The following is a 13,836-nucleotide window of genomic DNA, read 5'->3' as shown; positions in this document are numbered from 1 at the left end:
TTACTAATTAGGAGTATTAAACGTAGATTATTTACAAAACTCATTACATAAGTGGAGGTTAAACGGCGAGACGAATCTATTAAACCTAATTAATTCATCATTAGCAAATGTTTCTGTAGCAACACATTGTCAAATCATAAACTAATTAGGCTTAATAGATTCGTCTCGCCGTTTAGACTCCATCTGTGCAATTAGTTTTATAATTAAATTTTAATTAGCCTCCAAATATTCAATGTAACACGAACTAAACTTTAACTTGATAAACCAAACGTCCCCGTAGTTGTCTTCCTGACTCTTATGCACCGCTGCTTTTTGTCTTCTGCATCAGGTCCGCGAGGAACCCGTACAACTCCAACAAGATCGCCGGCGGCTCCTCCAGCGGCTCGGCCGCCGTCGTCTCCGCCGGCCTCTGCCCCGTCGCCCTCGGCGTCGACGGAGGCGGTACGTGCAGTGGCCCTGCGGTCGTCGATCTCCTGTCCTCTGCACAATTTTTCTTTTTCTTTTTTTTTTCGGACGTGCAAGTGCAACGACGCTGAACAATGCCGTGTGCTTGTGCCACAGGTTCCGTCCGGATGCCGGCGGCGCTGTGCGGCATCGTTGGCTTCAAGCCCACCGCCGGCCGCCTCTCCAACGCCGGGTACGCGCGGCCGGTGCACTCTGTTTCCAGCAGCAACAAGTTTCCTTCAGTAATCCATGGCCACATCAGATTTCTGAACACCATCGCTGCTGTTGCTGCAGGGTGCTTCCGCTGAACTGGACGGTGGGGATGCCGGGGATCTTGGCGGGGACGGTGGAGGACGCCCTCATCGCGTGAGTGCCCGTGCTTTCTTTCACAATCTTCACTGAATAATCGTCAACTGTGTACCGTGATCTGAAATCTCCACTACAAATGTTGTGACATTTTGCTTCTTTCAGGTACTCGGCGATCGTCGACCAATCCCAGCCGTCCTACTTGCGGGTAAACTTGATCTATAAGGCCTACCATTTCTGAACTTGGTATCGCTGTTTTTCAGTATCCAGTGAGCCTGAATTTCCTGACAAGTTTTACCTGCAGCCTGAGCTGAATCTGCCTCAGCTCAAGTCCACACTGTCCATGAGCAACATCAAACTAGCCAAGTACGCAAAGGTTAGTCAATCAGTGGCTCTATAATCGTTCACGAAAATTCAAATAAAGCGGCCGGATCTTAACATTTTGCTGAACATCTATCTGCAGTGGTTCAACGACAGCGCCGAGGACATAAGGAGCTGCTGCGACAAGGCTCTCAAGACGCTGCAAGCGCACTACGGCTGGCAGGTGAGGAACATGACGCGTCCTTCCCACTGTCGTACTAACACTAGTACACTGGAAGACACACAAAGTTCATTCGATTTCGGCAAGAATTTGTTCGTCGTTTGACATCAAAACTGTTTCCCTGGCTGCAACTGCAAAGACCGTGGATGTGACCATTCCTGAGATCGAGGAGATGCGGCTGGCGCACTACGTCACCATCGGCTCCGAGTGCACCACGTCGCTCGCCAAGTACCTCGACAAGCTGTAAGCAAGCTTGGATTTTTTTTTTCTTTTCGATGCTATTTGTAAATTTCATGCGAATGGCCATATGGATGTTGATGAACTGAACATTTTGGCAGGAAGAGGTCTGAAATCGGCTGGGACGCAAGGGTCGCGCTGAGCGTGTACGGTTCCTTCAGCAGCAGAGCGTACCTCAACTCGCAACGGCTTCGGTGAGTTTCTGAAAATAAAAATCTTAAACATGACATGTAAATGCTGACGTGAAAAACATTTTGACAGGAACCGGCAGATGTACTTCCACAAGGAGATCTTCAAGACCGCCGACGTGATAGTCTCGCCGATGACCGGGTATGTTATCTTCAGCCCTCACCGTTGTTTCTCATCTGATTAGCTTCGTAAGGTGATAGACATCGATCACATGCCTGTAAAATGTAGCCTCTGATCCATCTTTTCCTCTTCCTCCATTGTCAGTGTGACCGCCTACACTCTGCAAGACGACGCGTTCAACACCGGGGAACTGGACTACATAAACGGAGGTAAGAAAGCAAGGAATCAGCAACATCTCCAGAGACCTTACTACACATCTAGCGCTATGTGATGATGCTCCAAACTCATTGTGCTGTTCTCAAACTTTGAATCGACCAGCCGCGCTTGTTCGGTACTCCATCGCCGGGAACTTCCTCGGCCTGCCGGCCATCACCGTCATGGTAACCGATCGATCGATCGATCTCCGTTTCAGGATATTCGTTGAGATCTCGAATGCTTTTAAAAATCTTTGGTGATGATGATGGATCTGTTTGTTGTCTTCAGGTTGGGCATGACAAGGGCGGGCTCCCCATCGGGCTCCAGTTCATCGGCCGGCCCTGGTCCGAGGCGACGCTGCTCCACATCGCCTTCGCCATGCAGGCAAGTCTGAAAATCTGATCGAACGATGCAAGCTGTGGTTGCTCTCGTCTGACGACGATCAATACTGAAACTAACCATGGTTGTTGATGAACTGCGATGTCGGTTGGGGTGCAGGAGGCGTGCGCAAAGGGCCACAAGAAGCCGGCGGTGTTCTACGATCTCCTCAAGAAAGAGTAGTGTGATCCCAGACGAGCGCAGAAGAGATCACGCATCAGCTCTGTCCGTTTTGATATCAGGTGACATGCCTTGAGTTGGTAATGGGTGGCAGAACCATGCGTCCAAGTGAAGGATTGGAATAGCAAATTTGATCTTGTCTAGAGTACAGGGTCTTCAGTTCAGAGAAAGAAAGCAGTTCTTTCTTTCTGAGAGCACAATGGTTCAAGTTCAGTGTAGCGGTGAATCAAGCAGTTCCATCTTATTCTTATGAATGTCACTGTAGGCGGTGTATGCGAAATGAAATCTTCCAAGATGTTTCTGTGTACCGAGTCTATCTCGTGCAAGAGCACGTTGATGATGTTTTTTCATCTGTTGCGTTGCATTTCCCGAGTCTGAACAGAGGAGATCAGGAAATGCGAATGCCTGCTGCATCTTGGTTTGTCTTCTTCTCAGACAAAAAAAATGAAAAATGGATGGGATCATGGGAATGCACTCTGACGTGCGGGCCCCGCGGGGGCGTCGCCGCCAATCATGTTGCTGTCTCAGCGCCTTGAACGCGCGGTACACGTGGGCGCAGGCGGCGAGCCACAGACGTGGCGACCAGCACCTCCAACTATTATTCCGCGGGTGGACGCGGCACTACCCCTCCGTCCATGTGTTGGCGCCTCGGCACAAAGGTCCTCGAGAGGGCATAATGGTCAGCGCCTAGAAGACCAGCGCATCGACGCGACACGCCACGTCGCCACGGCTGAGATATCAAGGGGTACGGTTTTGTAACAGACGCATTGGATTTGGACCGGACAAACGAATGACTGAGCATTAGTGTGATAAAGTCTAATTTCCACAAACGTTGTATGTACCGAGATGACTCTTAAGTGACTTTTTAGATATCTTGCTCCAACAAACTCGCACCGGTTTAAATTGCACCAGTTTAAATTGTACTAGTTTAAATCTCTAAACATAGTTTAAATCTCAAAACATACGTAATATTGTACGAGATTGTATATTAAATAGATTTTTTTCAAGAGTCCTTGTTGGACTTAATATTATGTTAAGGTTAGTCTAAGCTGGATTTAGACTAAGTCATAAGAAAAGTTTGATTTCTTTCGAGCCATGACTTGTTGCTACTTATTGGACATTGCTTGGCTTTTTTCAAGTTAGGCTTAGTTCGCCTGCTATACTTACATTTAAAATTTTGAAAAAAAATGTTTCGAGCTGGGATTGGGCTATTTTTGGTTTGTCAACGTTAATTTGATGACTGACTTATTTAATTTAGGATAGAAAGTTTAGACCTTGATCATTTATAACTCTGCACATTAGTGTTATATATATCTAACAGACATTAAACTTAATCCATATTAAGAACATGCATTAAACTTAATCCATATTAAGAACATACTATACTTGTGCATTTGTGAATACCCCACGGTAGTTCTATAATTAAATTTGGAAATGTTGTTTTAAAAAGAAAACAATGAAACCTTATAACTCAGTGAACAAGATCGCATAAATTCAACCAAGTAAGAGGTGAGAAGTACCGTTAATTTATGTTACGTGTTTCTTAGCAGTGCCTTATCATCTTTTTAAAATTGATTGTGCTAATTATATTAAAAATGAGCACTCATATAGGTTAAAGAACAAGTTAAAAAAAGTTATTTATGGCACAACTCATCCGAGGAAAGTATGATGCCCTAACTTTTCACCATATAAATCACTATGAATGAAGGGATTTCGTATGGTTGGCTAAAGTCACAAGCCAAGCTAAAATCGAACCAAATCACGCCCCATTCAAGTTTCATCGGCACCAGGTAGGCACCTGCCCCGAGAGAGACGGACGGTCCTGCCCTTCCCCGGTCGCAGGGGCAAAACCGTCCAGCTCAGAAAACACCCCATCAGCGCCGTGGCCCTCTCGTCTTCTTCCCCCGCCCCCCCTCCCACGCGCTCCTCAGATCAGATCGGCGAGGCCAAATCCCAAGCGGAGGAGCGAAATCTCGAGCGCTCGTGCCGGCGACTCCGACTGCGGCACGAGAGCTTCCCAGGGTTCCGTTTATCTTCGCAGCATCAGCGGCAGCGGCAGAAGGAAGGAAGATGGTTGCGTTCAGCGGCGATGAGACCGCCCCCTTCTTCGGCTTCCTCGGCGCCGCCGCGGCGCTCGTCTTCTCATGTACGTACTACCCCACCCCCTGGTCCTCCCCTCTATTCTACTTTCTGTTCTGGTTTCTCGAATTTGGGTAGGGGAGAGGTTGGAGCTTGCGCGACTCGTTCTCCGATCCATTCGGGATATTGGGGTTTCTGCTTGCCGGTGTACTGTTCGTTCGATCCGGGACGCCCTGATGCTTTCGTTTTGCTCTGATCTGCCGCGGTTCGGCGCCTCCATTGCTCAATTGCTAGATTCGCTCTACGATACTGAATGCACGCCTGCAAATTGAGTTTTCAATCTGCTTTGAGAAACAGGAGAAGGGAAACAGATAGAATTTTCGGTGGATCCATGTGTGTGTGTGTCTGGGACTCTGTGAGGGCGAAATTTCTGATGGTCAATGACGAGATCTATCTCTGTGTGCCTCTTGCAGGCATGGGGGCGGCGTACGGGACGGCCAAGAGTGGCGTCGGAGTGGCGTCCATGGGTGTCATGCGCCCGGAGCTCGTCATGAAGTCCATCGTGCCCGTGGTCATGGCTGGTGTGCTCGGTATCTACGGGCTCATCATTGCTGTCATCATCAGTACTGGGATCAACCCCAAGGCCAAGCCGTACTACCTCTTTGATGGATATGCTCACCTGTCATCTGGCCTTGCCTGTGGTCTTGCTGGGCTTGCCGCTGGCATGGCCATTGGCATTGTCGGTGATGCTGGTGTCAGGTAAAGACCCTTTGCTCTATCTTACGGTGCTATGTGATGCACATGCTTGATGGTTTGGCAGCTAATTGTTGGTTAATGAATTAGTTATGGCAGTCACTTCTAAAATTGCATATTGTTGTTGTCAATACCTGTTTGTAGATAGATTTCTCCTCTATTATGATACTGCATTTAAAGCTTAGGTGAATGTTACATTTAAATCTTAAAAGTATATGCTTGTTGTTGGGACTCATTAGGAACTATTTTCATATTCCTTAATTGAATCACTTGTCCTGTTAGATAATGTCTATAACCTCAATACATTTTTGTTTGTAAAGGTTGATGGCATCTTTCAAATAGCAAATGAAACACAACATTAATAGAAACTAGCTTTTCTAGTATATCTATTTATCTGTTGACAGATTTTTAGGGGTAAAATCTGTTGAATTTTATGATGTTGCAGATATTATTCTCCCATGTTGCATATGACTGAAACATGAAGTACTATGCAACATGTGAGAACAATTCATTGAAACATAGTAAATAGCACCGCTAACATCAGGAGAATCTGCCACATTTCCTCCCCTAAAGTCATGAAATATTTTGAAATATCAAAGAATAATGTTTGCAACATCAAATGACGACATTTACAACATCAAAAAATTCGACAGATTTTCTTCTAAAATCTGTCCACAGATAAATAGCCAAACTTCTAATAATTTATGGTGAACCTATGATTTCTTATTATGCTATTCATAGTGGTTCTCTGCTAATGTCATGACTGTAGTAGCAACTAAATTAGGAAGTTACGCTGATTATATGGTAAAAAGATAACAGTTTGCCTCAAGATGTTTATTTGTAACTGGTATATGGGGGGCTTAATAATGTCAGAATATCATGCTGTTTATCTTAGGAAGTTATCCTGATGCATTGAAAACTTACATGATGCCATTTCTTCCCAGCAGTTGCTATTTGTGGATTGTTTTATTCTTTTGAGAATGTAGCTTTGTAGTCAGAACACAGTTATTTATCTTGTTTAGCTTATAACACCTATCATTGCAGAGCAGGGAGGGGGGATATCATTTGTTGATCTATGTTATTATTTCAGCATTATGCTCTGTTTCTTGAGCCTTGCAATTTCCTAGTCAGTAGGATATTGAATCTGTACACTGTTTCATTTATAAACCTGCCACTATTATTTGTGAGTTAACTCTATGCCAAATCATGAACCCAATAGAAGGCTATAGTTGCTTGTCATGGTGCTGTATGGAAGAAATCTCTGAACTTGGGAGTAACCGTATTTCTTGTAACCGTATTTGAAGGCCTAAAGCTTTAAATGCTTATCTTTGTTTTCATTTCAGTACCGAATACATGGAGAGCCAGTAATGTTGATAGTTATTTCCAGATTAAAACATTTCTTTTAGAATATATTTTTTTTCACTTTCTACTTGTGTGTGGCTGGACGTTTTGAAGTCATTTCAGTCTTTCAGACGTGCTATTATATGTGTTGCATTGAAAATGAAGTATACTGACACCAATTCCTAATCCTTGATGTCTTCCACAGGGCAAACGCTCAGCAACCGAAGCTGTTCGTGGGCATGATCCTCATCCTCATCTTTGCCGAGGCGCTCGCGCTCTACGGTCTCATCGTCGGCATCATCCTTTCATCCCGCGCTGGCCAGTCGCGTGCAGACTAGGCGCCATCCAGGTCTCAGATACCATGCCTGCCATGGCTGGGCCTTGTTTTATATTCATGAGACAAGAAGCTGGAGCTCTTTTAGCGGGATATTCTTATTATTCTGTCTAGTTTTCGATCTTCTGTTTGGGTCCGAGAAAAAAAAACATGCGCAGCCAAGGGAGGACTTTGCCCTTGTGGTGCCGATGCCATTCTTTCTCCGTCGTGGTGGGTTGTGGTCGATGCTTATTTATGCACAGTTTTTGTTGGGGGATATGGCTGGACGGCGTTGTAATTTGGTGAATAAGAATAAGCAAGGACATGCAATGCAACGAGTGTTGAGGACAACTTACTGTTCATCAGCTGTTCTTGGGCGAATTATGCGTAAGTGGTACTAATCCCGTTTTATTGTTAGATCTTTGGCAGGGATCTTAGTCTGCTAGAAACTCTTTTAAGCACAAAGTTCGTACACACATTTGACGGATGAGTTGCCCGAATGCTGCCGATTGGGCGGTGCCGGAGCAAGAGGCTCACACATACAGCTAGGTATGAGTTTATCAGGGAGTCTCCAATGGTCTAGTTTAGAGTTAACACAATCAATTTTTCAACTCTAACATAATCAATTTTTCACTAATTGAAAAGTACAGTAAGTATGGAACTAACGCGTAGTGAAGAGTTGGTCTCACTTATTTTTTGATGCAATTTTCTTACGACACAATCTTCAAAGCTGCAGTGTACATGGAATCACGTTAACCACGTCAACTATGAACTATCACCTGATTACTATTGGATCGGAGTAGTAAGCTAGCTGCCTGACCGCAGGCTGCCTGCCACGCAAAAACAATTTCAGTCGGGTGGGCTTAAGCGGACGAACCTCCTCCTGCAAGAAGACCTGTCGACTGGGCTTAAGCGGACGAAACTCCTGCAAAAAGACCTGCTGCGTCGCCCCGCACGGCGCACGCATCCATCCACCCGCAGGGCGGAGCGTCGCCGCCGCCAACCGACTCCAGTGAGTGTGCCGCGCCGCCCGCACGCTCCGTCTCCGGAGGCTCCCGCGTGTGCCAATGCCAAATTCTCTTACGCGCCTCGTGATTGGTACGGGTTTTTAGAGTGAGTATTATACCGTTGTGGCGAATTTTCTTTATGCAAATTAAAATAGCTGCTTTCTTTTTTTTAACGAAGAGCTACCGATTATATTAAAAAAATAAAATCTAGATTGGACGAATACAACAAAATGAAGAAACGACAATAAACACCGGCATGTTGGATTGTATCATCAACACGTACCGCACCACGCAATAGCACTCAACTAACCTAAATAATACATCGGTCGGTTGGATTAGGACATCAATACGCGCCGAACTCAAACACACCAACATTCACCCTCATGTAGTTGCCGAAACCTCCAGGCATGACCCTGCGTCGACAGGGAACCTGGTAGAAACAAACTGCACCACATCGAGAAAGCTACCGCCATGCGGGACACTCCGCCGAAGTGTCGCTGCAAACACCATACTCCACCTGACAGAGTAATACCACCGAATTCGGACCTCTCGCAGGCTGCCTCGTAGTCGCCACCACGAAAACACAACGTGCGAGGGCCTCGCCACATCCGTCGTTGGACTTCACCTCGTTGTTGGGGAGAAATATTAACAATCTCCCCAAGCCCATGGAAACAACAAAACGTAAAGGCCCAGGCCCACTTAAGGTAACAAGACTGCCGCCGCCCAGCACGGGGGGCAAGAATCACGCTCCGCCTCACCCGACCCCGCATCCCGGGGTCAGGCATCCCCGACCTCCGGAAGACCAAGATCCGCCTCGTCCGACCGCAGGTCTGGGGTCGGGAGCGTCCGACCCCCCGCCGCAGGTCTCCGTCTCGCCCGACCCCAAGCGTAGGGGGTCGGGCTGACCCGGGCCCGCCAGACAAGTATCCGCCTCGAGCGCAGATCTTGTGGGTCCCCCTGTCGATCTTGCCATAAATGCGCCGCAGGTCTGTCAGGAAGAAGGATGCCCGTTCCCCTCACGCAACCTGCTGCAAGTACCCATGCGCGGCCGCACTGTACAAGCTACAGTAGCTGCGGCCTCCTCCCATTCGCCACAAGGCACTCATGGTCTGCGCCGCCCGGAGCAGAGGGGAGCCTCGCCCGTTCTCGCGTCCCGCGCCCCCGGCGGCAGGGATGTGACACCCGCCCTCCGCAAGCCGTCAGCAGGACGGCGGAATCCGCCGCCTCCCCCGACGGACACCAGAGTCGCGACGAAACACCCTCATCATGACCCGGCGGCTACAGCCACCGAGGAGGCCATCGACAGTGCGCAACGGCGGCCACCCTCCTTCGGCATATGCGCCGACAGAAGTCGAAGGCCGGCGAGGACGCCGGGAACCTGGGAACTCGGTTCCTCCCTTCGTGTTGTATTTTTACACAGCTACGTTTATCTCTTTACTGCTCCCCACACTCGCTCTCACCTGTAACCCTGGTGGTCTCCTTACGCTATAAAAGGAGGATCGGGGGCCTGAGACAGGGGGGCTCGACGCACAACTCAAGGCACCATAACGCCTCCAAGCCAACCGAACACACGCAGACACCCTCCTAGAGCATCATTGCGCACCCAAGAAACCTGGGTCCAGTTCCCTCTCTCGCACTTCTGTAACCCTACTACAGAACCCCGCGTGGATAACACGAGCAGCTCCCGATAGTGGACGTAGGGCGTTCCTTTGCCCGAACCAGTCTAAACCCCGTGTCTTCCACGCCACCATCTCAAGCCTTATGCGCATAAAAGAAATTTACTAGTCTAAGTCTTGATCCGCTAATCTTGACAACGACAGCTGTGTTTCTCTGATAGTCTTGTAAGTCTTTATTTATCTTTTTACGTGATACTGTTGCTGTTATTCACTAATGATGTCACTATATGTATGAAATTAGATCTTGGCATACATATAGGTAGCACTTGGTTTTGTTATAAAACCGGATGCGACAAGGGGGAACCTATATTCCAAAACAACTATGCCCATTTCATCGAGTTTCAATCAAGCTGTCAGGGGAACAATGGATTCTCACAAACGTTTATGCACCCTGCACGCCAGAAGGGAAACTAGCTTTTATTGATTGGTTCAAACATGTTGACATGCCTGAGGAGGAAAAATGGTTAATAGTTAGAGACTTTAACTTGATTAGGAAACCGGAAGATAAAAATAAACCGGGAGGAAATATCCAGGAAATGCTTCTCTTTAATGAAGCTATCAGTAGGCTAAGGCTAACAGAGATCCAGCTCAAAGGATGCAAATACACCTGGTCAAACAAGCAACAAAATCCCCTCTTGGAAAGACTAGATTGGTTCTTCATATCTAGCCATTGGACAACCTCCTACCCAAACACCTTTGCTTCATCGCTATCCAGAGATTTCTCGGACCATACACCATGTGTCATATCGATCTCTACAAGTATTCCAAGGCCACAGGTTTTCAGATTTGAGAATTATTGGCTAGAACGTTATCAGTTCCCAAGCATTCTTCAACAAGGATGGACAAATAAGACTACAGGTACAGATAGGGTTAAGGCCATTGGGGCCAAGTTCAAGAACCTAAGGAAAATCTTCAAGATCTGGAAGGCCCAACTCCCGAACCTGGCTAAAGTGATACAAAACACCAAAGACACCATTCAATTAATAGACCTCATTGAAGAGTTCAGAGACCTTACCTCCAAGAATGGAACTTCAGAGAACTCATCAAAGCACACCTGCAAAACCTGCTCCAGCAACAGAAGATATATTGGCAACAAAGAAGCTCCATAAATTGGGCCAAAAGGGGGGATAAGTGCACAAGGTTTTTTCATGCAATAGCCTCAGTCAGAAATAGAATTAACTATATATCTTCACTGACCGATACCAATGGCCAAGTTGCCACAGGACCTGATGACAAAGCCAAGATCATATGGGAAGCTTTTAAAGAACGAATGGGAGATCAGAGTTCAGTCACATGTATTTTGATCTATCCTCTTTGATAACTCCAGATCCGGACCTAGATTGGCTCGAATCACCCTTTATAAAGGAGGAGATTGATAAAATTATTGGAGAACTGCCCAATAACAAGTCACCAGGCCCAGATGGTTTCAACTGGGAATTCCTTAAGAGATGCTGGCACTTAATTGCAGAAGACTTCTACAAACTGTGTGAAGGGTTTTATGATAGAAATGTCTGTGTTCAGAGCATAAATGCCTCCTATATTACTCTGATCCCAAAAAAAAGATTGCCCCATTGAGGTTGGAGACTTCAGACCAATTTCCCTGCTAAACTCCACCATCAAGCTTATAACCAAACTTCTAGCAGAAAGGTTACAACAGGTAATCCTAAGATTGATACACAGAAATCAATATGGTTTCATAAAGACTAGAACCATTCAAGATTGTTTAGCTTGGGCATTTGAATTTCTGCATATATGTAAAACATCCAAGAAAGAACTAGTTGTCATCAAACTGGACTTTGAAAAAGCATTTGAAAGAATTGAGCATCAAGCCATCTTGGACATTCTCAAGCATAAAGGCTTCGGGGGTAAATGGATCGGGTGGATAAAGGATATCTTAAACTCCGGGACCTCTTCAGTGCTGCTTAATGGGGTTCCAGGGAAAGTCTTCCATTGCAAGAGAGGGGTTAGACAAGGGGATCCCCTATTGCCACTTCTATTTGTGCTCGCAGCCGACCTTCTTCAGTCAATCCTAAACAATGCTAAAATACAAGGAACCTTAAAACTGCCAATTCCCGAAAGAGCTGGAGAAGACTTCCCGATTGTTCAATACGCAGATGACACATTACTGGTTATGGAAGTTGACCCCTCCCAGCTCCTACATCTCAAGCATCTCCTTAACCAGTTCGCGAACTCAACTGGCCTCAAGATAAATTATAACAAGATAGTTATGGTTCCTCTTAACATTTCGGAAGAAAGATCACAAGAACTATCATTGCTGTTCAACTGCCAAGTTGGTAGTCTCCCTTTTACATAGGCTTGCCACTAGGCACGACAAAGTCCAACATTGCAGGGTTCATGCCCTTAATAAAGAGGGTGCAGGTAAGTTTGGGAGGTATATCAAACTTGCTTACTAAGGGAGGTAAACTTGAACTGGTGAACTCAGTCTTCTCCTCCTCCCCAATCTTTCACATGGCAACCTTGAAGCTTCATAAGGGTGTCCTCAGGCAGCTTTACAAATATAGAAAGCACTGTCTTTGGAGAGGCCAGGACTTGAACTCCAAAAAACCATCTAAGGCAGCTTGGCCTATGGTGTGCCTGTCAAAACCGCAAGGAGGGATGGGAGTTATCAACCTAAACACCCAAAATGACGCCCGGCTCCTCAAGTTTCTATACAAGTTCTTTAACAAAGCTGACATTCCCTGGGTTCATCTAGTTTGGGATAATTACTACAATAACGAAAAACTGCCTGGTCAGCATAAAAAGGGCTCATTCTGGTGGAGAGACATAGTTAAACTACTGGACAAATTCAAAGGGATGGCATCGGTGTGGGTTTCAGATGGATCTATGGTTTTATTTTAGATAGATACATGGGATGGACAGGTGCCATTCCTGGATTTCCCACAGTTGTTCTCACACGCCAGAAATAAACCGATCTCATTCAAGGAGGCCACCGACACAGAACCGCTAACGCAAAATTTTCATCTCCTCCTTTTGGAAGAGGCTCAACAACAATTAATGATTCTCCAGACCGACTGGCAAACGAGAGGGCATCCCATGATAAAGATCAATGGACCTACATCTGGGGCAGCCCTATCTTCTCGGTAGCAAAAGCTTACAAAGTTCTTACAGGCACGAGAAACACTCACCCAATTTATAGATGGATATGGAAGTCCAAATGTCAAATGAAACATAAGGTTTTCTTCTGACTACTACTTAAAGACAGGTTGAGCACCAAAGACATTATTGGTAGGAAAACCATGCATTTGGATACCTATACCTGTGAGCTTTGCATCCTACAGAAAAGGAAGACAATGCCACACTTATTCTTAAGAAGCAATTTTGCCAAAGCTTGCTGGGCTTCCATTAGGATTGTGGTCAACACAGCCAGGCCGCCAATTTACATTTTCAACTACATCATGAAAAACTGAATGTGCCCTTTTACATGGAAGTCATAATTCTGATGGCTTGGGCTATTTGGTCTACGAGGAATGACTGGACCTTCAATAATACTGCACCGTGGGTGCAAGGATGCAATAGAAAATTCAAAGAAGAATTGACCATTGTCTGTCTATATCGGGCAAAACCGGCTTGGAACCCTGCCACGATGGCTTGGCTAGAGGCCCTGTAATCTTTCCTGTTTTCTTTCACTTCACACCGATCTCCAATTTTCTGTAACTTGATTTTATTTCAATGCACTTCAGTAGGGGTTTTGTCCTCCTGTTCCTTCAAAAAAATTCGCTTGTGCCGTTTCCAAGACCCCTATGCTGCATAGACAAATCCTATATATAGGTACCAGTTTTTTTATAACTAGGGACTTACGATTTGATGATGCATGTGCACAACACTAATACGTAGTGGTATATATACGTCTATTATTATGGGGGCGTTTTCTTCCCGTGTCTTATTTTTAGCACGTGTCACATCGAATGTTTAGATACTAATTAGGAGTAGTAAACGTAGACTATTTACAAAACCAATTACATAAGTGGAATCTAAACGGCGAGACGAATCTATTAAGCCTAATTAATCCATCATTAGCAAATATTTACTGTAGCAACACATGTCAAATCATGATCG

At 45.9% G+C, this 13,836-nt stretch overlaps 2 protein-coding genes across 2 annotated transcripts in view; both read left to right on the top strand.

The window, feature by feature from the left end:
• Nucleotides 1–2,940, top strand: part of LOC101786921 — a 17,673-nt gene extending 14,733 nt beyond the window's left edge. The window contains exons 16-28 of the mRNA XM_022828569.1: nt 329–441; nt 562–637; nt 739–810; nt 916–958; nt 1,055–1,126; nt 1,214–1,294; nt 1,431–1,534; nt 1,630–1,722; nt 1,790–1,858; nt 1,982–2,046; nt 2,156–2,217; nt 2,321–2,416; nt 2,531–2,940. Coding sequence (XP_022684304.1) covers nt 329–441; nt 562–637; nt 739–810; nt 916–958; nt 1,055–1,126; nt 1,214–1,294; nt 1,431–1,534; nt 1,630–1,722; nt 1,790–1,858; nt 1,982–2,046; nt 2,156–2,217; nt 2,321–2,416; nt 2,531–2,593 — 1,009 coding nt within the window. The 3' untranslated portion in view covers nt 2,594–2,940. The remainder of the gene's footprint in view (nt 1–328; nt 442–561; nt 638–738; nt 811–915; nt 959–1,054; nt 1,127–1,213; nt 1,295–1,430; nt 1,535–1,629; nt 1,723–1,789; nt 1,859–1,981; nt 2,047–2,155; nt 2,218–2,320; nt 2,417–2,530) is intronic.
• Nucleotides 2,941–4,408: 1,468 nt separating this feature from the next.
• LOC101786266 (V-type proton ATPase 16 kDa proteolipid subunit) lies at nt 4,409–7,438 on the top strand. Its single transcript, XM_004977189.3, has 3 exons — nt 4,409–4,736; nt 5,143–5,428; nt 6,969–7,438. Exons 1-3 carry the CDS (start codon nt 4,661–4,663, stop codon nt 7,099–7,101), a joined length of 495 nt encoding a protein of 164 aa, XP_004977246.1. The 5' UTR covers nt 4,409–4,660; the 3' UTR covers nt 7,102–7,438.
• The last annotated feature ends 6,398 nt before the right edge of the window (nt 7,439–13,836 follow it).

Source organism: Setaria italica, chromosome VII (assembly GCF_000263155.2).
Source record: "Setaria italica strain Yugu1 chromosome VII, Setaria_italica_v2.0, whole genome shotgun sequence".
Taxonomy (NCBI): Eukaryota; Viridiplantae; Streptophyta; class Magnoliopsida; order Poales; family Poaceae; genus Setaria; species Setaria italica.
This window is presented reverse-complemented; position numbering and strand designations above follow the sequence as displayed.

Excerpts from the sequence above, each read along its gene's own strand:
- LOC101786266 (XM_004977189.3), top strand. The coding sequence starts at position 4,661 with ATGGTTGCGTTCAGCGGCGATGAGACCGCCCCCTTCTTCGGCTTCCTC. Across the intron at positions 4,737-5,142 it reads CGCGGCGCTCGTCTTCTCAT|GCATGGGGGCGGCGTACGGG; the intron begins GTACGTACTACC and ends TGCCTCTTGCAG. Across the intron at positions 5,429-6,968 it reads GTCGGTGATGCTGGTGTCAG|GGCAAACGCTCAGCAACCGA; the intron begins GTAAAGACCCTT and ends TGTCTTCCACAG.